Source organism: Pelodiscus sinensis, chromosome 6 (genome assembly GCF_052426305.1).
Source record: "Pelodiscus sinensis isolate ZL-2025 chromosome 6, ASM5242630v1, whole genome shotgun sequence".
Taxonomy (NCBI): Eukaryota; Metazoa; Chordata; order Testudines; family Trionychidae; genus Pelodiscus; species Pelodiscus sinensis.
This window is the reverse complement of record NC_143057.1, coordinates 104,972,677-104,995,820: the sequence shown is the minus strand read 5'-3', so window position 1 is coordinate 104,995,820 and position 23,144 is coordinate 104,972,677. Positions and strand designations below refer to the sequence as shown.

The 23,144-nt window shown below is 39.4% G+C and overlaps 1 protein-coding gene across 4 annotated transcripts in view; it reads right to left on the bottom strand.

Annotated features, from left to right (window-relative positions):
• Nucleotides 1-23,144, bottom strand: part of FYB1 (FYN binding protein 1) — a 121,453-nt gene that overhangs the window by 61,729 nt on the left and 36,580 nt on the right. For all 4 annotated transcript variants that reach the window (XM_014581770.4, XM_075932510.2, XM_075932511.2 and 1 more), the window contains exon 2: nucleotides 14,063-15,212. In XM_014581770.4, coding sequence (XP_014437256.3) covers nucleotides 14,063-15,212 — 1,150 coding nt within the window. The remainder of the gene's footprint in view (nucleotides 1-14,062; nucleotides 15,213-23,144) is intronic.

Here is a 23,144-nt window from a genome sequence, read left to right as displayed (position 1 = left end):
CTACTTCTTCAGATTTGATCTGAGGAAGTGGGTCTGGCCCATGAAAGCTCATCACCTAATAAACCATCTTGTTAGTCTTTAAAGTGCTGCATAGTCCTGTCTTTTGTTTCAGCAAGACCAGGCTAACAGGGCTACATCTCTATTACAAGTAAGTACCTGAACTTTAGTGGGACTATTCTGATGAATAAAGCTATTCAGTATGTATTTGCAGGACTGAACTCTTTTGACATCTAAATAAGTGGGAAGATATTAAGAAGTGTTAAGGATATGCCAGCTCTCATTGATGTCAATTGAAATTGAAATTTTTTAGCAATGCAATGGAGAGCAGAAGCTGGCCCCTTGTGTTTATTTATGATAGAATTCATTAATTCCAAACTCTTAGACACAACTCCTGATAGCTTGAAATAGATTCTTAATGACTGATATTGAAGTATTTATAAATATTAGCCAGATAACTTTCATACCACAAATGTTTATTTCTATAATTTTTGTTAATAAAAATAATCAAAATCTTATAATTTTTGTTAATAAAAATAATCAAAATCTTAATTATTCAGACACAGAATATGTAAGTTTTAATAGGATGCTGATAATCTAAAATAAATTATTAATAAAACCATTGATTCAGTACAGAAAGGAAAAGGGGTGTGTGAATTTATTTTAACAAGACAATTTGGTGTGTCCCCTGTTTCCCAAATTAGCAACCTGGAGGTACTTTGGCTAAAACATGCATCATTCGGTTTTAAAAACCTGTGGATCTTTTTATATGGCATGTAAGAGTAACAACAGTCTATGGAAGACAAATGGTATAATAATTACAATTAATTATAAGATATCTACTGGTGAGCTATGCAAAGCTTCACTCAGACAAGTAGTCCCAGACAACACATGGCTTTGCATTAAATTATGCTTCTTTGCATATTTTCTATTCAAGAGCAGCACACAAGGTGCATCATTGTTCCAAAAAGCGTCACTTTAAAGTAGAGAGGTTTGTAAAAAAACAGGAATAGTCACAAATTTGCAACTTACAAAAATAGTAATAGTAGAATAAATATTTTTCCAGATCATGAATAGGAAGTTAGGCATAAGAATGTTTGACTGATAAGTCCCTTATTATCTTTACCACAAGATGACTGAGCCTTTTCTTATTTTATTTTATTTTGGCTGCTGTCATATTTATTTAGCAATTAAGCCCAGGGAGGGGATTCAAAAGAGACTAGTGATTTTTCATGTTGAAATTTTCAGGTGCCCAACTTGGGATCCTTAAAGGGTCCTGCTCTCTGAGTGCAGGTGCTCAGAACCTGATTTTGAAAATGTGCTGTCACAGTAACTCCCCTGGGAGCCCTGTCTGTACAATGGAGGACAGAAATTATCCCCAAATGATCTTTTGTTTATAATTTCCATGTGTGTTTATTATTTCCATGTAAATATACATTTCCCAGAGTATGCATTGAGCTTTTATTTTTATTTGGAACAGCTTTTTCTGTGGTGATATTTTGCTGGGGTTTTGTATGTATGGTCCTGAGCTGAACCTTCAGTAAAAATAAAATAATGAGCATTATTTGTCTGGCAAACTCTGGACATTGCTTTGGCCCAGGCCCAATGTAGATAAGAAATATCATTGAATATTTGGAAGCTCAGAAGAAACCATGGACTTATGAACAGAATTCAAAGCTAGCACCTGTGGCTCTGACTTGGCCCTTCCAGATGGGAAGAGAGTAGCAAGGCTCCCTTCTACCGAAGTGAATAGTAATCTGTTACCCACCCTAAAACATATAGTAGGACGACATGTACTAAAGCAACTGTGGCTCAGCACTAGAGACTGCAAACTACTGTCTGAATTTGTCAGTAAACCAGTTTGCAAAAACAGCCTCTGCCACTTTCTGCGACTGGACATTGCAATGGACCCTCTGAGTCAGGCTTCAGGATAGAGAAGGGTACAAAGTCAGCATATCTGGCTCTGGTGAAAGACCTCCTGGCTATAGACAAGAGATGTCCATCTAGACCCCTCATGCAGCACCTCTCAGCACCACTAACTAGCAATACTGCAGCAGGGATTAACAGAAATGCCTTGAAATGGCTGAGTTCTTTCCTCTGGGACTGAACACCGAGGGTCCTTCCTGTACTTCAAGAGATCACACCAACCAGTCCCACAAGGCTGGATCCCCTCCCTTATAGGGAGAGCTAGTGAGCAGAACACAGACTACTCCATTTTGTCACCCTGCTTTCCTGGCTTCTCATTGTTTAGCTGCCATCAGACCAGCATAAAAATCAGTAGGACTAAGCTAAAGCCAGGCAAGGCTGAGATGCTGCTGGTAGGAAGAGAAACATGTTTAAGCAATACCCTTCTCTGTCAAAAACATCTGCCCTCAATTTGCTGAATTGTTCAGCAGACTTTGGGGCCTTTTTCACTCCTCAGTGCTACTGGACGGCCCAATAGTCATGACAGCAAAACACTTTCACTTACATTTGTTATTCACCAGAGGCTTGCACTGTAAGTTTTTGAATTCTGAGCAGGCCAGACAGATACTTGCATTTATAATCTCCAGCTTAGGTCACTGCAGTTCATGTCTAAGACTGAAACTAGATATTCTTAATAGACTCTACCTTCTACAAAATGCAGCAGCATGTCAATTTAGCAACACAGACAGATCATTGAGACTCCATCACCCAAAGGCTCTACTCTCTGGATTGGTTCCCCAGTGAATTCTGATTCCAGTACATCATCTCTGTTCGGATATGTGAAGGCCTCCATGACATTGCTTGGAATTACCAGAAAGATCAACTCTTTCTCCTATGCATGACTGTCTCTCATATTTGGATTAAGGATTATTAGACTGGAACAATGAATCAATCCATCATTAAGGAGGCTTGTGACTGTGGGAGACAGAGCTTTCCTGGGAAATGGATATATGCTGTGGAACAAACTCTTGCAAAAAAGAGAAATGACCATGGACTTTATTACTTTCAGAACAAAATGCAAAACTCATTTATTCAGTTTCCTTCAATAAGTTCTTTACATGTGCATGCGAACACCTACACAAACAAAAAGCCACTCGTCCACTCAGATACACCCAGCCCCAACCAACTTTAACAAATGCTATCAACTAAAAAAGCTGATTCTCCTATAGAGGAAAGAAAAGGAGATATGATTATCTGTATTGTTAAGCACTTGGAGGTGCTCAGGAAACATAGTGAGTTGGGCCACAATCATACATAGAGATAAATAGGTGAATAACGGAGGAATCAGACTCCCACAATAATAGAGGCTATTCAAGTAGAAAGGATACTTTTCTTTATTGGAAAAGTTGTCAGGAAAGAATTCAAAATTAACCTGAACCCAAAAGGAGCTGTAAGTGCTCTGTGGATACCTAACTTTTCTCTTTTCATGTAGCCTCTCCATTACTGGAGATTTGCAATGTAGGCAGCCCATTCGTATGATCCACTGCTAATCTGTTTTTTGGAGGAATAACCATTTTCATCTACCCAATACCGAGCCAAGATCTTTTTGGTCTCATATTCTTTAGCCATTAACTTTCCCTTTTAGTGCCTGCAAATATGCATTATCACCCACTGAACCCTTTAAATGTACCCTTAAATTTCAATCTTTCTTTTCATCAGGTCTTGAACTAGCCTATACTGAGTTCTAATAATCTTCAATATTTTTTAATTGGTTACATAGTCTATCTGCAATGTTTTCAGCTGATTCTTCCATAGTACCATAATTTGAAAGATTGTAGTTCCTTTATGATGGATTATCTGAGTGTCTGTGTTTCACAGCTGTCCATCTTTAATATAGGATAAATGTAATTTTTTAAGAACAGAATTTAATATTCAAACTTGTACCTACTCACGCTGGAGGTTTATTCTTCCAGAATGTCTCTTTGCTCTTGCTGTTTTGCTGCTGAATTGGGGCTCCAATCTGCCATCTTCTGTAATGATGCTTCCTAGCAATAATTTTTCATTTGCTGTATGGCTGTTACATTTCCTGGAATTTTCCTAACTTTAGGCATCTAAATATAAACTTGCTGGCCCTAGTGTTATATAGAAATCTTATACATCTTCTGTAAATTTTATGTATGCAATAAATTGGATTGTTTATTAAACCTTACTAGAAGGATAAAGTATATATAGAAATATAGACCCCAGTTTAGCACCGTGCTTTAGCAAACTTCAAACTTTAAGTATAGTCACATTAACTTGAAACAGTAAGAAAAAGCTGTATTAATTAAATTGAAAACATGTATGCATTGTCTATATGAATAAGTTAATTTCTTCTGGCTACTTGCTCTCTATTGAGGTTGTGCAATCTTTTGGAGTTTAACATAATACACATTATGCTAATTTTTTTACAATTTTGTGTGTCTGTATGAATAAACAGTAAAGGGCCCACATTTTTGAACACAGAAATAGAGACATATTTGAAGCCAGCTGAAATTCGGCCATTACAGTGCAAGATACATAGAATACTAGAACTGGAAGGGACCTTGAGAAGTCATCAAGTCCAGTCCCCATCCCTCACAGCAGCACCAAGCACCAGCTAGATTACCCCTGATAGGTATCTATCTAACCTGCTCGTAAATATCTCTATTGATGGAGATTCCACAACTTCCCTAGACAATTTATTCTAGTACTTAACCGCCCTGATCATTAGGAAGCTTTTCCTGATGTCCAACCTAAATCTTGCTTGCTTCAATTTAAGTCCATTGCTTCTTGTCCTATTATCAGAAGTCAAGGACAATTTTCTCCTTGTGTCTGTGGTATTTTCCCATTACTGGAGAAAGAAGAAGAAATATCGCTGTTATAGGCAAAGTCTATGAGGCCAGGATTTGAGTTTCACATCACAGCTATTGCTATAACTAGTTACAAAAAAAGATTTTTGGAAAAAGATGTACTTAAGAGTTTAAAACGGAGTACATCTGACAAATGCACAGCATCCTTCTCAAGCTCTATTAACTGGCTTAAAATTGTGTTAATATTAATTGTGTTCATATTATTTTCTTATGGAAGGGTATCAATAATGCAGGAGTTTATAACACCAGTGGCAGATTTAGATTTTCAACAGAACTTGTATATCTGTGTGATGAATGTTATTTCCTATGGACCCAGCCTAGAAGATCCCAGACAATAATAAGCACAATTAAAAGAAAAACTATCCCTTTTGGTAAGCATAACTGATTCCTAAGACACCTGCTCAGTCCTTGATTTTACTATTACTTTCACTCTAGTTTGTTGATTCTTACTGACCTTTCAGAATTACGGTTCTTATAATTTCACTACTATTTCTCCTGACAAATGTTTTCAATACTGTGTCCCTAACATAAATGTAATCCAACTACCACTCCACCACTTATGCTGATCTACTCATAGTCCCCATTTGTTGGTGTACATATCAGCCGATTCAGAAAACTCATGCTAAACACCATTTTTTAAGCCTACTTAACTTTAATTTCAAAATTCAAATATATCCTTGTAGATTTTTATTTGTTCAGCTCTACTGAAAAGCATTGGCAGCTATACTTAATGGCTGTGTCTAGACTGGCCACTTGCCAGCTGTCTACACTGGCCGTTTGAATTTCCTCAAAAGCACTGACGATCTCATGTAAGATTGTCAGTGTTTTTGTGGAAATACTATGCTGCTCCCGTTCGGGCAAAAGTCTTTTTCCGAAAAACTTTTGCGCAAAAGGGCCAGTGTAGACAGCAGAGATTTATTTTCCGCAAAAAAGCCCTGATCGCGAAAATGGCGATTGGGGATTTTTTGCGGAAAAGTGTGTCTAGATTGGCCACGGTCGCTTTTGCGGAAAAGCGTCCTGCCAATCTAGACATGCTTTCCCAAAAATGCTTTTAATGGAAAACTTTTCCGTTAAAAGCATTTCCGGAAAATCATGCCAGTCTAGACGTAGCCAACCTGTTTATACTGGGTCTAATCCTGCAGTCCTAATTCAGGAATAATTTATACTGATGTAATGTAAGTTAATATAATCACTACTGCAGGATTGAGCCCTAGCACTTACACAAAGTTGTAGCCTCATATCTCAATACTATTGTAATAATTTAGGGCTCATTTATCTAACTTTTATCTTGTGCTTTGTTTCTCAATGACTGACTTGTATGGAAGGGAAAGGGCATCCCATCTATTCAATAGTAAAGTAAAAACAAGAATATGGAGCCATGTCTGGGAAGAGTCATAGCTACAGTGGATCACCAATAGACAGAGTATGACAGTTGAAGACTGCCCTTTTTGCATTTTTATGCACAATTTTTTTCTCTCTGAGATTAGAACTTTTTTTCCAAAAAATATTGCAGAGCACAAAACAAAGGAAGCAATTTGTAGACTGCAATGTGTATGAATACAGCTTTGCAACATTTCTGCATTGTAGCAATCTTTGTGGTGTTTTTGCTTCCTCTTAAATATTTACAACTGTGGCATCTTACACAATCTTCTGACGGGAACTACTGGAATTTACTGTTTTACAGCAGATTTTCTTTGTGTACAATTAATTAGATTTACTCCTTTAAAAATATATATATCAGTCTCCTGTCTGGTTTCCTAATCTGCCTGTCTAACTGGAAGTTTTTATCTCAAACCTGTAATGATGTTGCTTACTAAGCATTGCAGGAAAGATCCTTAACTAGTATAAACTGCAGTCACTCTCCTGATTTCAGTGGCTTTACCATCTTACACCTGTAGAAGAGTTAGCTGGTCATGAATCTTTAAACATCTCAGCAATCTTTGGTTGAAAAGAGAGCAGTCAGACAAGGCAGATGCACAGGGTGAAATCCCGAGCTCTGTGAAATCCATGGCAAACCTGGCTACTTCAGTGGGGCCAGGATTTCATCAATATGATTAAACAAAGACATATCCTGTTCTCTCTCATGGATACTTTCTTCCTAAATCTAAAATTAAAAAAAAAATCTTTCAGACAGAATTCATATGGCTGTTCTCTTAACTATGGGATCTATCGTCACTGTGAATTGAGTTCTCACTCTGGTATGAACAAAAAACAGAAAGGATTTGGAGAATAGTAGTTCAATTGTTCTGCATCACAAATATTTGGCTTATGAAAGCTACTCAGAGCACTTCTGCTACAACTGAGGAAGTCAACACTATCTCTAACGATTTTTTAAATAGACATTATATTGATCCTGTGCTGTTGGACAACAATTTGGGGACAGATCTCAGTTGGTGTAAGTTTGTGTAGCTCTGTCAAATTCAACAGAGCTAGTAAACAATTTACATCAGCAGATAATCTGGCCCAGATTTGCTAAAAATATTCGTTTGGCTCTCTCTTGAATACATTCACAATTTTTTTTCTATTGCAAAAATTGGTTGTTTATTGCACATAATTAATTTATCTTTTCTGTAAAGCAGTTTCTCCTGGCTTTTCCTATCATGAATGAATGTAAATGTACTGGCGTGACCACCATAGTGTTAGCATCAGAGATGCCCCCGACCTTTTATTCCAGGATTTGATTCTGAATCAAATTTATCCTGAGAGCACAGGTCTCATCACTTTAATATTTCCATTTTAACCATCAGTTATATTGAAGTTGTGCATTTGTGTGGCAATATAATCATGCTTGGGGAGGCTTGGAACTAAAAAGCTATGAGTTTGTGACCCCTCACCCAAATTCCAACTGCCAGTTTGATGATTTCAGGTGCCTCTGGATGGCCAATCCCCTCCACCGTGCAAGTAATACTTCAGTCCTGCAATTGATTGATGGCAACTAATTGATGGCATAGCATGTGGGAAAAAGTCCACACTCTTTCTTTTCTAATTGCTTATAGCTCTTTCACTCACTAACAGAGCCCACTTTGTTAACCACTACTTGCTTTCCACTGGGAGTCACACAATTATGACAGGACAAATTCTCTCAATTAAACCAAACGTAACTCAGCTGACTGTGGTAACAGCACTACTACATATGTAGTCATTAAATTTATTAGTACATCTGGGAGGCAAACATTTCGGCTCAAGTCTTAATTTTTATTTCCACACACAAAATAAAATAAAATAAATCATGGAATCTAGAGATGGAAAAGACCTTCAGATCACTTAGGTCAAGTCCCTGCAGGGCAGACTGGCACAGTCAGTCATGCATATTTCATGAATGTTTTTAAATTTATGTCAGGATATTTTATCAATCTGAAATAGCAAAATAACCAAGAGTAAGGCATTCTGTAACACTTGTTGCTACAGCACCATTGGTCTGAGAACCATCTCAGCCAAACAAGATTTTGTGGCATGCTGCACGACAGATGTGGTCTCTTCCATTAGATACTAAAAACAAAACTATGGTGCAGCTTTGTCTCTGGTACAATACATGGGTGTTTTTTTCTTTGAGCTTGAATTGCTTTTTAAACTGATGTTTCTGTCTTAGGCTAAACTTGTTTTTCTTATCTTATCTTTTTGTTAGAACAGCACATGGTGTGTATATATATATATATATATACACACTACATGTGCTGTTCTATCTATATCTTTTCCCATTCTGTAAGTCAGGTATCCAGAGCAAAACCTACCAACTAAGCAAACAAAACACCCTGCAGTAATCCCTTAGGTCATGATCCTGAAAATTTACATGCAAATGGGTAAGTTTATTCCATTGAATTCAGTTTGTGAAATTGAGTCACATATTCATGACTATCATTAACCAAATCATTAACCAAATACTCACAAATAATGAATTATTCAAAAAATAACAGAGCACCTAACTTGGTGGTTTTATGCATAAAAATATTCACAAATCAGTTTTAAGACATTTGACCAAATCAAGGGTGTTCTATTTTTATGTATAGTCGCTATTTCAGTAGTTACTGTTTTGTCTTACATGTCCATCAGAACAGCATTCCCTTTGTTCCAATGTACTATGAAAGTAGTGTCATTTTATTTGATTATCTTATTTAATTGTTAATTATTTAATCTGCCAATCTCTGATCTTGGGTAAAGGATTTCACCTCTTTGTGCCTTCCCTCTCTCCTCTACTTCTACTTTTTGTCTTTTATATTAATTTAAGGTCTGTTCCACACCGCAGCTAAGGGGCGTAATTCTGAGCTTGGGTAGATGCACTCATATTAGTACTGCTCAGTGAGCATGCTAAAACAGCACTATTGCCGTAATAGCATGGGCAACAGCGCAGGGTTGCCCCCCACCTCTGCACCCCTGACTGGGGACTGTTCTTTGGCTGCTAGCCTGAGCTGCCACACAGCTATTTTCATTGTAAAAACTTAAAAAAAACCAATGAATAGTTTAGCAGCACCTTAAAGACTAACAATACATGTAGATGGTATCATGAGCTTTCGTGGGTACAACACACTTCTTCAGATGACTGGAATATTGAAAGTCCAGATTCAAGAATATTTGCATTGTGTTAGCTCAAGCAGAACTAATACACATCTTTCCACTCTAGTTGGGAATCTCACCTCCCAGTTGATGTGCTGACATACCCTTAGACGAGTGTTTCTCAAACTTTTTTTTTTTTTTTTTTTTTTACAAAGTACCCCCTTAAAAAAAAGGACCTCCAGTATCTGCAGTTTTCAGAGACACAATTTTTTTCTACCATTGCAACACATTTGTTTAAACAACTTAATCGTAGCCGGGTGGGCGATGAAATTTTTAGGTGTAAAAAATACAAAAATAATAAAGCACTGTAAAGCTTCAAACAAAATTTCAGTTTTCTTCAAATTTCAGTTGTGTTGATGTACCCCCAAGACCTCTTGAATACCCCTAAAGGTACTTGTACCACTAGTTGAGAAACACTACCTTGTGTGTGTTTGTACATCTCCTAGCACAATGACGTCTCAATATCGAATGGGCATCTACCAAAAATTATTGCCACTGTTTAGTTATCTATTTCCCCCTGAAATTGAATACCATGGTTAGAACAATTTCTGTAATATTTCCTTTATCCCTCTCTTCTTCTCAGGTGATTTGCTTAGAAAGTTGTCTCTGTGAAATCTTTTTTTTTAAATTAAAAGGAGACATAGGAACTAATTCATATTCATTGCCTTTTAGTTTTGCAACTAACGTTCAAACACACAAATGCTCTTCATTTAGGGTGGGAAAAAAGGAAGCTCTTTGAGGTATTGAGAATCTTATCCTGTGACTGATTTCACATGGGAGGACATCTGTACCCACATGGTGTTGCAGGTGCAAGATTTCCTCTGTGTAATCAGTTGCAGGACTTAAGACTTAAGCTGTCAATTGTCTGGAGCAAGGCCTGTGTTGTTTTTGCTTGTTTCTGTGAGGTGCTAGTACACTTTTGGACACTCACAAATAATTATTGTTGTTGTGGTTACTATTATGTGAATCTGGAAAGCCATTACAGTATCTGTGACTCAGGACTGAACTGATAATAGACTGCACTGTATTTCGCTCTCAGTGGGAATGGTATCAGTGGATACTACCATAATAGTTTGCCTGCATACAAACCCAAAGCGAAATAAGTTTGCTCCTTCTCTGCTTACTCAGCACTGAGAATCACAGAAGTAAATACTGTAAGTCCTCACTGTTATTCTTTAGGTCAAAATTAGAAGTAAGGCAATGGGAAAAGTGAACTTCTTGATAAACAAGCGGCATCTTCCTAGCTGAACGTTGATTCTTGAAATGACCATAATTTATAAAAAAAAGTTTAACTGTCTGGTTTTCCCCAGAGCAGAAAAGATGCCAATGGGAAAGAGAAAGTAAAAATAACAACATTGCTGCAAAACTACTATTCCAAGAATTCCAACAGCTGTGAATGGTCTTTGTTCTCTTGAAAACTAATTTTTCCAGAACTTATTTTCATTTACTCTACCTAAGAAAACACCTTTCCATCCTCAAGTACAAGGTATGTTGAACAACAGACATGGATATTAATGGCACTTATTGAAAGCCAATAATTTTGCTTCAACATGTTTTCTATTACTATTATTGTCACAGAATGTTTGAGGCATTTGATAGCACTAGTACAATCACATGGATTCTTCACCAAAGGGTCTACAAAGGAAGGCCCTGATCATGCAAGCTCTGTGCATGGCTAAACCTTCACACCCATGTGGAGCCAAGGGTAAGTCCACTTCATTTGTTAAAAAAATATGTTTCTAGCCCCAGTGGTTTCAGAGGAAAGCTTGAAAACATGACTTGACAGTTCCCTAGCAGCTCAGAAAATGGAGACAAATACAGTGAAACCCTAAGTATTATTATTTTTAAACTTAAAAACCAACAAATCATATGGTAGCACTTTAAAGACTAACTTTAAAGACTAAAGTTAGTCTTTAAAGTGCTCCCATATTATTTTGTTGTTTTTTAAGTTTATCCTGTACAGACTAAGTCAGCTAGCCCTCTGAATTATTTTTTTAAAAAACCGCTTTATCTTTTTGTGGCCCCATTCGTAATGTTTTTGAGCAGTACTGCTGTTGCTTTTGAATTCACTGTAAGTGAATTTCACAGTTATGGTGTCACTAACTTAAAACATGTTCTGTTCACTTCTGTGCTGTCATCATAATAAGTTGCATGATACTGACAAATACTCTAAAAACAACAGTCCAGATCCTCAGATCCTGTAAATGAACATAGCTCTACTGAAGTCAATGGTGCTACCATGATTTACGCCAGATAAGCATTTGGCCCCTGTATGAATTCATGAATACATTTCAAAATATAGTTACACAGGAAAACCAGAATGTTGCTGCTGATAATACTGTGCACTTTAATTAGCCATGTTCAGCCACTATCTCAGTACTGGAGGAATTAATAGAGAATACAATGTTGCACCCATACTCTGTTTTCATAGCCTTGCTTTTATCCTCAGTGAAAGACACCACACCACTCCGAACTATTTTTTCTCCAGTTTTCCTCTGTGGGCATAAGATGTTGTTTATGTACATTCAGTAACATAGAGCTGCTTATGTCCATTCAGCAATATATTCAGCAACAAGTAGCTAAAAGGAAAAGCATGAAATGCAATGTTCTAAATAAGAAAGGAGAAAAGGCACTGGGCCTTTAAGACAGCATCTACATAACTAGATTCATGTAGCTACATCAGTGCACCAGCATAACTAGATTCATGTAGCTACATCAGTGCAAACCATTAGTGTAAAAAATGTCTTACGCTCACGCAATTTAACCATATCTCATGGAGCTTTAAGCATTTGTGAAATAAGTTGAGGTCTTCAGCCAAACAATGCTAGAGGCATTCAAAGTATTATTGTAATTATTTATCTGACATAGCCCGAATATTATTGTGCCCATATTACCAACAACAATGTTCTAAATAAGAAAGGAGTAAAGGCACTGGGCCTTTTAGACAGCATCTACAATGAACCCTTTTGCACCAGCATAACTAGATTCATGTAGCTACATCAGTGCAAACCATTAGTGTAAAAAATGTATTACGCACACACAATTTAACCATATCTCATGGAGCTTTAAGCATTTGTGAAATAAGTTGAGGTCTTCAGACAAACAATGCTAGAGACATTCAAAGTATTATTGTAATTATTTATCTGACATAGACCAAATATTATTGTGCCCATATTACCAACAACAAGCATTCAAAAATCATGAAACCAGACCAGAAAGATCATGAGACTGTATTAAAAATTCATATTTAAAAAAATAACATTAGGGTGTTTAAAAATGTACTTTCCTAATCCCTCAGAGTACACTTGGGTCAAGTTTTCCAGCTTCTCTCTTCAACCAGGAGGGAGAGACATTTTCTATTTTAAAAACAAAAAAGTGGAGATTGTGTCTGACTCCAGAGCTATGGCTTTAGGAGCAACATCAACACTAAGATGCACAGGAATAGTTAAAATTGCTTGAACATGCTTACAGTTACTCTATGGAAAGAGACATTAAACCAGCAGTTTCAAACTTGGGTGATTTCAGTCAACATTAAAGGTGTTGAACATGTTAGAAAATCTGATGACTTTTGCTTTGGGGTGGGATCTAATATGGACACGGGAGTCTAATTTTTAGGTATTCATGTTTTGATTGACTCATGTTTGATCTTAGATTTTCAGTGACATATTTTTCAAAAAGTCTGAGAAAATCCAGTCTGCAGCAATGCAGGCACCTGTTTCAGTGTGCAAAATCAGCAACTGTGTAAGGAGTAACTTATATCCACCTGCCCAGGTACTGCATTTGCTCCTGTGAGAGGGAAGGGGGTCTATCTAGGCAGAGCTCCTTGAACAATCAGGGCTAACTTTACTTATTTTACATAAGACAATTGCATGCACAGAATTTTGAATTTCAGACAGTGACAGGCAGGTGCATTTGAAGAAGCCCCATGTATAAAGCAGTCTCCATATTTATGTATATATAGATGGTCACAAACCTCAACATTCAGATAGGGATTACAATCACCAAAGGTCTTGCTTCTTCATAAAAAAAAGTGAGCTGGCTTCTTAACTGATATAAATCAGCATAGCTCTATTGAGCCGAGTAATTCTGCAACAGTTTACACGAGCAGATGAGCTAGCCCAGAAGGTCTTTGTGAAATCTAGATTCTGACCAGGATCTGAGTTTCAAACAGCTCCATATTTAGAGGACACTTGATTGTGAGGTTTTGCGTAGGGCCCATCTTCACAGACACACTTTAAAAAGGCTCTCCCAGACTCACTGAGAGACCACTCAAAACTTGGGCATTTAGAATTACAAACCACAGTCTATACAGCACCTGTAGCTACCCATCTCCACCCAGGAAATTGCTTTGTGAATAACGACATTAGACATGAACACCTCAGTTTAAGGAAACAGAAAATAAAAACCTTGTAGTAGAAAGACTTGAAATAGTTGATTCTAATTATAATCACATCTAAGCATTTTTCAGAAACAAATACACCTTTTAAAGACACCCCTTCTCCACCGGATATTAGTTAGGAGAATCAAGTGATTTTTATTTTGCAACTATTTTTCTCTTGCTTTCAGTAGGTTTTGCCCCATGCTGGGGACAATACTTGCGACATAAAAGGCATATGTGGGATGTGAATAATGCACTCTCCCTGAACACCATGGGAAATTTCACCTGGAATGAATTAAGTAGCAAATCAACCAATCAATAAAGTAAAAAAGGGACTCACTGTCTCTTGCACTATTTTTTCGGAATCTTTCCAGATCCACAGTTGGGGGTCGGCTGGGCTTTTGGGGAGGCGGGCCCAATTTAAATAATGGCGTTAATGCTTTGTGCTTGGGGGTTGCAGAACTCTTGTCACCCTCTTCTCTCTCTTTGAAGCTGCGTGACGGTCCTCCCGCAGCAAGCTTGGCAGGTGGCTTGGGGAATTTAGGAGGAGTTGGACCAGAATCTTCCTGATTAATTTTATTGAGGGAAATTTTCTTGGCGATCCCTGGCCTATTATCTTCCGTCTTTTCCTCAACATTTTTTGGGACCTGTCCTGGGCTGCTTCGATTACCAACAGATTTCAGAGTCACTGAAGGAAAACGACCCGCTGGGGCATCAGTTCCATTACTGCTATTTTCTGCTGCTTCCCTGGGTAATTTAAATGACTGTATTTTTGGCCTGGGGCCTAGGGAGCCTGAAGATCCCTTAGTAAAAAGTGCAGCTCTACTGGAAATATCTTCGTGGTGGGAAACATCAGGGCTTCCAGAATGTTTTAATCCAACGGGTGGCTTAGGGAAAGGAGGCTTGGGATCATTTTCTTGTGATGCAGCAATGAACTTTTCTTTAAACCCAGCTACTTTGGAAAATGCAGGTTTTGGCCCACTCTCTTGTGGTGCAGAATTAAAATTTGGCTTAAGTCCTAGCGGCTTTGTGTCATTCTCCTGGGTGGTAGAGTTGTGGAATTTGTTTACAGCAGGTTTTGGAAACACAGGCTTGGAATCTTCTTTTGGCAGTTCATGGGGTTTAGGACCCATATATTTAGGGAACCCAGACTTTCCATCAGCTTCTTTGTTAGCTGCATTAAGCGGAGAGTCCAACTTCTTAGGTTTCAGATAGGGAGGTTTGGGATCCTTTTCTGTTTTATCTTCAGTAGAAGGTTTTACTCCAAATGACGGTTTAGGAGATGCAGACTTGTGGATACTGGAACCTGAAGGAGAACTAGCATTCCCTGGATTAGCAAATTTCTCAAGTGCAGCTTTCCTAGCCTGTAATCCTGAAGCAGAAAGGTGTCCTGGGATTTTGAAAGGTTGACTGCTAACCGAAACGTCCTCTGATGGGTGGTTGCCAGCATTAAATTTCGCCATGAGGGCCTTCACATCTGCCTTGCCAGCCTACAACCAGAAAGAAGAAGAAAAAAAGAGAGAGCAGCAAGTGAGAAGTCTTAGTTGTAATGTTCACATATACTGTATTTAAAAGGGTTTCCTGGTCTGAGGTTCACAGCACTACTGATTGGTTGAGGAGATATTGTAACACATCTTCCTGTATGGCTAAACAAGTTGACTGTTTTGTTATATCTTCGCCGTGGTTAAACAATTTTTTAAAGTTTTCAGTTCAGACATTATTTCTGCTGACTGGTTCTGTAACCTACTGCATTGTGACTGTAATTTCTGTTCTTCTTTTCTTTTTATTTGCAGAACCTGGAAGTGACACATTATACATAAACCCTCCTTAATTTTGTAAATAATATTCCTAAATAAAAATTAGACTTATCAGTCAAATTAAGCAGGTTTTGGACCTGTATAATAATATACTGTTATTTTGCCAACTATTTTGTGTTAATTGGAACACCCTGGGTTTTTTCCAGGGTTTTTTCTTCCTTCTTTTTTTCTGTTTTCACCTCTCTTTCTTCTATTATTTCTTTTCCATTTTGAAACTGAGAAATGAGGGTGAAGTGGTGAGGAAAACCAAGGAAAAAATGGGGGGAAAAGGGTTGAAATATGTAACCTTTAGCTGGAATTTCCCATACCCACTTTCTATTTTTTTAAGAAAGAAAAAGCGAAACAAACAAATGGGAAAAAAATCCCCAATAACCCTAATGCTCACTGCAAATATTTAATTTTGGTTAATGTTTCTAATTATTAAAAAGACCAGGTTTTGTTTATTTATTGTATTAACTCCAATACATTAAATATTCCTTGCAGGATCAAGATCACATTCACTATAGATACTATGAGGTTTAAACTACTACTGACATGCATGTGTGCATACATACATACACAAAAGCCTAACTACACTAAAATCCAACTTCCAGACTAAAAGCTTCAATAGGAAAGGATTTCCTCAATGGGAAGGTAGAAAAAGTGTCACAAATAGAACTCTGGAATTCTGGCTCCCAGGTCTCTGCTCTGACTACACTATTTGTGTCACAAGGCAAGGTTTTTTAAAATACATGTAATGGAATCCTAGCAATCAGAGATGTTCAAAACCTGCCGTGTAGTGTGTTTGAATGCTGCAGGAACATGCAGATGGCTACTGTATTCCTTCCATTCAGTGCCTAGTAGTTTGGCCAGTTCACATGTGTTCATTTACAATGATCTCTGTACTCACACTCTGTTAAATGACAGTTACAAGATGAAGCTTGCAGATATGAGCCAGTCACAGAATCTGACCACAGCTCTTACAGGTGCTGGAAATCTGGCTGCTAATAAATACGCTTTTTTGTTGTTGTTATTGTTGAAATTTGAGGTTTGATTAAATAAGATTTCTGGAGCATCTTTTATTAAAAAGACAAATTGTATGGAATCCACCCCTCCCAAATCCTACCAAACTGATGCTGAGACGAATTGTTGCAAATCAACTCCTTGGAAGTCAAAAAGAAGAATGTAAGAATGACTGTGCTGGGTTAGACCAGTGGTTCTTCTAACTCACTATTTCGTATTTGGATGCTGGCCAATGCCAGGTGCTTCAGAGAGAAGACAGAATACTTCTGCCTTTGTTTCAAAAGATACCTTCAGTGGATGGTTGTTTTCAATGGAAGGATAACAGTATTTGCCATATTCCATCTGATTTAAATTATAAGGATTATTTCGATATATATTATTCATGGTAATTAGTTCTCCCATTGGTTGGGCACAGTTTGTTGCAAATTCCTTTGTGTTTTTTGCAATAAGCAGCACTTACTACACTTATATATGCTTTTAAAATGTAATAAATTATTCACCTGACATATGGCAAGTGGAATATTTCCACTATGGGGTTCATGAAAAGTCCTTGGGAATCAGAAATCTTTGTATGGATTTCATTGAGCTTTTGATCAACCTACATGTTTTATTACTTCATGTATCTTTTTTCCCCTCACAATTATCAAAGCAAAAAGAACCAAACCCAGCAAACCAGATTCAGTATCCAATAAATGCAGAACAAATAAACATAGCAGAACAGTATGGCTGTGTCTACATTGACACCCCTTTCCGGAAAAGGGATGCTAATGAGACCAGTCGGAATTGCAAATGCCGCGGGGAATTTAAATATCCCCCGCGGCATTTGCATGAACATGGCTGCCGCTTTTTTCCGGCTCGGGGTTTTGCTGGAGAAAAGCGCCAGTCTAGAAGGCATCTTGCAGAAAATAAGCCCTTTTCCGGAAGATCCCTTATTCCTTCTTTCTCCGCAAGATCCCGTTTAGACTGGCGCTTTTCTCCAGCAAAACCCCGAGCCGGAAAAAAGCGGCAGCCATGTTCATGCAAATGCCGCGGGGGATATTTAAATTGCATTTGCAATTCCGACTAGTCTCTTTAGCATCCCTTTTCCGGAAAGGGGTGCCAATGCAGACACAGCCTACATGTTTGCTTTGTGGGAAACCAAAGCTTTCCCTTTATACATGCATCGTTTCAACTATGAAGCACAATGGCTATCAACTGAGAAGTAGAAGGGAATATCCTGAAAGCCTTTCAATAATTTAGCTAAATACAATATGGGCCTGTGAAGTGCTGAGCTCCTCCCATAAGGTGTGGAGAATCCCTAGCTTTTGCTGATTTCATTAGAGATCAGAGGAATTCAAGCACATAACTGGCCCTTTCATTTATACATTCTACCCTGGAGTTCTACTATGCTTTGAACAGGGAACAGCTCTTGCCTTCTTCATACATGATTGCAAGTTCTCCAGAGAAAAAAGGGAATGGTGAGTGAGCATGTGCAGCAAGGAGACGCAATTAGTAACATGCCCATTCTTACTTGTTTTTAGTAGTCAGGACAACAGAACAAGAATCTTTTTTTCTCTTTTTTTAAATTGTGATTTAAAGTTGTGGAGGCTTTGCTTGTTGTTTCTTTTTTGAGGGCCAAATTCTGGCTCCTTGTGTACTTCTTGACTGACCGGAGGTGGTAGAGGGATGATGTATTGGATTCTCTACAGGGATTGGGCCAGATACAGAATCTTCCCCTGGACATGGAATAGACACCATATCTAATGCGCTTCTCCCTCCAAAGGGACCATGGCAACCAATCTGGTGACTATACGTCTGTGCAGAAAGCTGCAGACAAAATGCTGCAGTTAATAATATGGGCACTTGAAAAAATTCTGAGATTAGATTCAGTTTGAATAAGTACCGAGATATTTGGGTGCCTGATATTCAAACCTGTTGGACTAGGCAGGTTCACATAACCAGAGTTTAGGCTATTTCTTGCACTTCCTGTTTACAGTCTAGTAGGAAATACAATGAGAAGCTTTTTGGTCTTTCAACCTCCACTTCCAGTAATGAGGGGAAAAACATGGTTTTCTAACTTCAAAAAGGGTTTGGTGTCAGCATGCTGAAAATTGTGCAATTGTGATTTTATCCAGACTTGATGATCCAGTTGTAGTTGCATTTCTCACAAAGCTCTATTTCTGCTTCCCAGGGTCTTGGTACTGCAAGGAACTTTGCATGAGCAAAACCTTGTACCAGTACAATCACTTATTTTCTCCAATAAAGCTCCACACTGGGTCTGGAGCCCACTTGTATGGAAGGACTTATAGGCCCAGGACTTATTTTTATGTTGGGGTTAGCAGGTGCCACTCGCTATTAAATTTAATGGAAAAGTATAACATTACACCAAGCCAGAATACAGCTCAAATGCAACAAAGCTAACAGGCCCAGTTCCAATCACACTGACATTATTAGGAAATGTGCAATTGGTCTTAAGTGGGAGCATGGTTTGTCCTCAGAAATGATGTTTGCTCCACGAACATATCAGTACACACTCTGCGCTCTCGTTAAAACAGAGATCATTTCACTTTAACTTCCTCTTCTGGGTGTTCTTTTTCAAGCAAACAGCAGCACTGGATCAATCAACAAAAGAACAAAGCAATTTTGCTCAGATCAAATGAGCACATATACAGGCACGCATTCCCCTTCCCCTGGGAGCGATACCAATCTTTACATTAAGCGTAAGAAACACCCAGTTCTCATGAAAAATACATACAAATCTGATTTATAAAGGCAAAGCCATTTCCTCATTCTGGACACATTTCCCACCTGTGATAGCTTTTCTTTCTCCTCTCATCTCTCCGTAACAGCTGGGAAAAGTTAGGGGCCATAATCAGCGCTTCTAAGGCCTTGTCTACACTGACAAACTTTGGTGACAAAACCCGGAGTGGGAGGGGGAGGCGGTGGCCATGAAGGTGGATAAGTTGTTCTAGGGCAGCTGGGGGTGTGTGGCGTGGGATAGTAAGTTGCTGTATATTGCAGCACGGAGGAGGGACGGGAGTGGGGGGGGGGAGGAGGCTGTGGCAGCACGGGAAGTTGCTTTTGCAGCCGGGGAGGAGGGGAGTGGCAGAGGCATAGAGCAACCAGAGGCTATATATCTCTGCATTATATCCATACAGAGCATCAACGTACACAGAGCTATCAATAGAATCTTGCTGGGGGATGCGGCCGGAGGTTTGCCTGAGGTACTTTTCAGTTTCCTCATGGAGATTCTATGGCAGGGCTGCCATTTCCCCACCACTGTGGTACAACACTCTCCCAAACCATTCCCCAGACTGTGCTGCTGGAACCAAGGTGGCACTGAGTTTGGCTGCATAAGGATTGAGGCGTCCCACACTCATGTGTATAAGCTGAGCCAGGATTTGCTTGTTAACCTTCAGCAGGGATATAACAACCCGAGTAATGTCAGACCATGGACAAGTGTAGGGTTACTACACATTGTTTCCATGGACATCTGTTGCACAAGCCTGGGTTGTACTTTTTTGAAGAATCATACCCAACCCTTCTTTCCCCCTTTCCTTCTACTTTTAAAATTCAGCATGATCAGAAGGTCTGGAGAGGTCTGTGTTTGCATCTAGGGTAACAAGAAAGGTGGCGAGTTTTGGTCAGAGATGTGCATTTTAATTAAATTTTATAATCTCTCATGAAAAGTACAGTCACTCTTTGTTAATTGTTATTGTTACTTTTCCAGACCAGACCTTGAAAAGCCAGGCACGTTCAACTGCAGACAGACTCTGCCAACTGACAAAAAAACACAGAGGACAAAGGAGGATCTGGTCAAGGTTGTGTCGTGTCATTCACCACTTGAAACAGAGAAAAGGGAGCACAGAAGAACTACGGATATGCAAGTGAGAACACAAACCAATAAGTGCATGCTAAACTCATGGAAGACCAAAATGAGGTGCTGAAGCATCTTATCAAGATGCAGAGCGAACAGAACCAAAGACCTCCCTGTCAACAAATGCAGAACTCTTCACAGCAACTCTCCCTTTCTGCCCACACACTCATTTTCACAATTAAGTAATTTTTTCCCCTACCACACTCCGCTCCCTGTGAAAGCAACTCTGACTTTAACAGCTAGACATTAACACCATTGTGAGGTTTTCCAATAACCCCTACCAAGTATCCTGACTGAAAGACATCAATAAAGGCAAGTATCATGCAGGTTTCCATGAGTTTATTTTATGTGATGCAACCCACATCAATCACTCTGGCCCATGTGGAAGGCTGAAATATTCCTTTAATTTCATGGGAATGCCTCACTCTGGATGAGTAGTGGGTTGAGACAGGGAGGCAACCCCATAACACAAAAATGTCAGCACCCCTCATAGTCAAAATGGTTCCTCAGAGACTCGCTGATATTGATGGCCACCCTGTGGGCTCCTCTGACACCATGGCTGTGTCTACATTGGCCCCTATTCCGTAATAGGGATTCAAATGTAGCACTTTGGAATAGGCAAATCCGCGGGAGATTTAAATATCCCCCGCGGCATTTGCATTAACATGGCTGCCGCTTTTTTCCGGCTTGTAGATAAGCCGGAGAAAAGCACCAGTCTGGATGCGATCCTCTGGAAAATAAGCTCTTTAGGAATAAGAGATCCTCTGGAAAAGAGCTTATTTTCCAGAGGATCGCATCCAGACTGGCGCTTTTCTCCGGCTTATCTACAAACCGGAAAAAAGCGGCAGCCATGTTAATGCAAATGCCGCGGGGGATATTTAAATCCCCCGTGGATTTGCCTATTCCAAAGTGCTACATTTGCATCCCTATTACGGAATAGGGGCCAATGTAGACACAGCCTATGAGTTTCTGGCTGTTCAAACAGTTTCCAAGTACTGTGTGTTATTGTTCCACCCATGGCCAAATGCTTCACTCTTACTCTCACACAAATTACGTGAATAACAGCATGTGGCCACCACTGTGGAGATATGATCATCCAAAAGGTGCAGCCTCCTCATAGAGACAGCTCCATCTCACTTTCAATCTGCCAAAGACACATTCAACAAGCATGAGGCATCAGCTTAGCCTGTGGTTGAAATACTCCTTATTGCTGTCTAGGTGCCCGGTATAAAGCTTCATGAGCAAGAACTGTGAGGGGTAAGTCATGTCACCTAGGATCTCTATGGACGTTTCCACATTCCCCACTGTAATATTCGGGTTTGGAAAGAAAGTGCCAGCGGGCAGCTTTCTGTACAGGCCACTGTTCCTGAAGATGTGTGCATCACGTACCTTTCCAGACCACCCTGCTTTTACATCTGTGAAATGCCCATGGTGATTCACAAGCACCTGGGACACCATTGAGAATTACCCCTTCTGATGGACATACTCTGAGGCAAGGTTGGGTGGGAATATGTGTGCCATCACTTGCCCCACCACAGTTTGGGAAGCCCATGTCAGCAAAGCCAGCCACTATGTCATTCACTTTTATCAGAGTCACAGTTCTAGCCATCAAAATGCGATTTATTGCCCTGCACACATGCATAGGTGCTATCCTGATCATAGGCTTCCCTACCCCACACTGATTTGCAACTGAACAGAAGCAATTGGGAGTCACCAGCTTTCACGAAGCAATGGCAACATACCTCTACTGAGACAGCAGCTCTCATTCGGGTGCCCTTGTGCCGCAGTTCAGGGGCCAGCTCAGCACACAGCTCCAGAAAATGTGCTTTACACATCTTCAACCCACACCTGCATGCCATCCCACATCTGTAGTCGGTGTTTCCCTAGTTCAAAAGCAACGCTCTACCGTGCACACGTGCTCTGTGACAGCCCAATGCAGTGCCCCTTTGCTGCTGTCTCTGTCACTCATGTCATCTGCATCAGAGTTCTAATCCTTTGCTCTTAGGTGCATAAGTAGTTCTGCTGCAGTGCATGATGTCCTAAGCACATTGATCATGGGAGAGAAGTCTGGGAGCCATGATTTCTCACAGCAGATGATGGAGTTTGCAGCAAGGACATTCAAGTAGTGCCAAAATAAGCCGGAAGCCCAGGGGAGCTGGGGAGGAAAGAAGTGGCTGACAGGATATTTTTCACATTACCAAAATGCCTAGTGCTACGTTGTGCATTCCCACAGTGCTTAGCAACTGAAGGTGAGGCCAGACACTGTGGGGTGCTTACCCATATTGCTTTGCTCTTTCTGTCGACAGAGGAGCTAACAATGTGGCCATGAAATGTGAACAACGGGTGACAGAAACATATGTTTGACAAGTTTTTAGTTTTGGTGATTTTTTGCATGTCAACAACTCTTTTGTCACCAAACCTTTCTAGTGTAGACATAGCCTAAAAAAATGAAACTCTGTGAAGGACTGAGATCTGGTTGAGTTTGCAGAAGGTTTTGGAATTTATGAGAAAACAATGATAGCATCAATTCTAGGAGAAAAACAATGCACTCCAGCATGTTCCATATTTAGTGAAAGGCACGCAGCATCTGCAAGCCAGTAAGGGAAGTGAGATCTTGCCCAGGAACAGGTCAAAAAAGGAACTAAATAGTAACAGTCCAGGAAAAGTGGCACCAAAAAAAGAAAGAAAAATATAGATCTGAAAATTATTTTGCAAAACACAGTCCTGTTCCTGGGATGTTCTGGTGC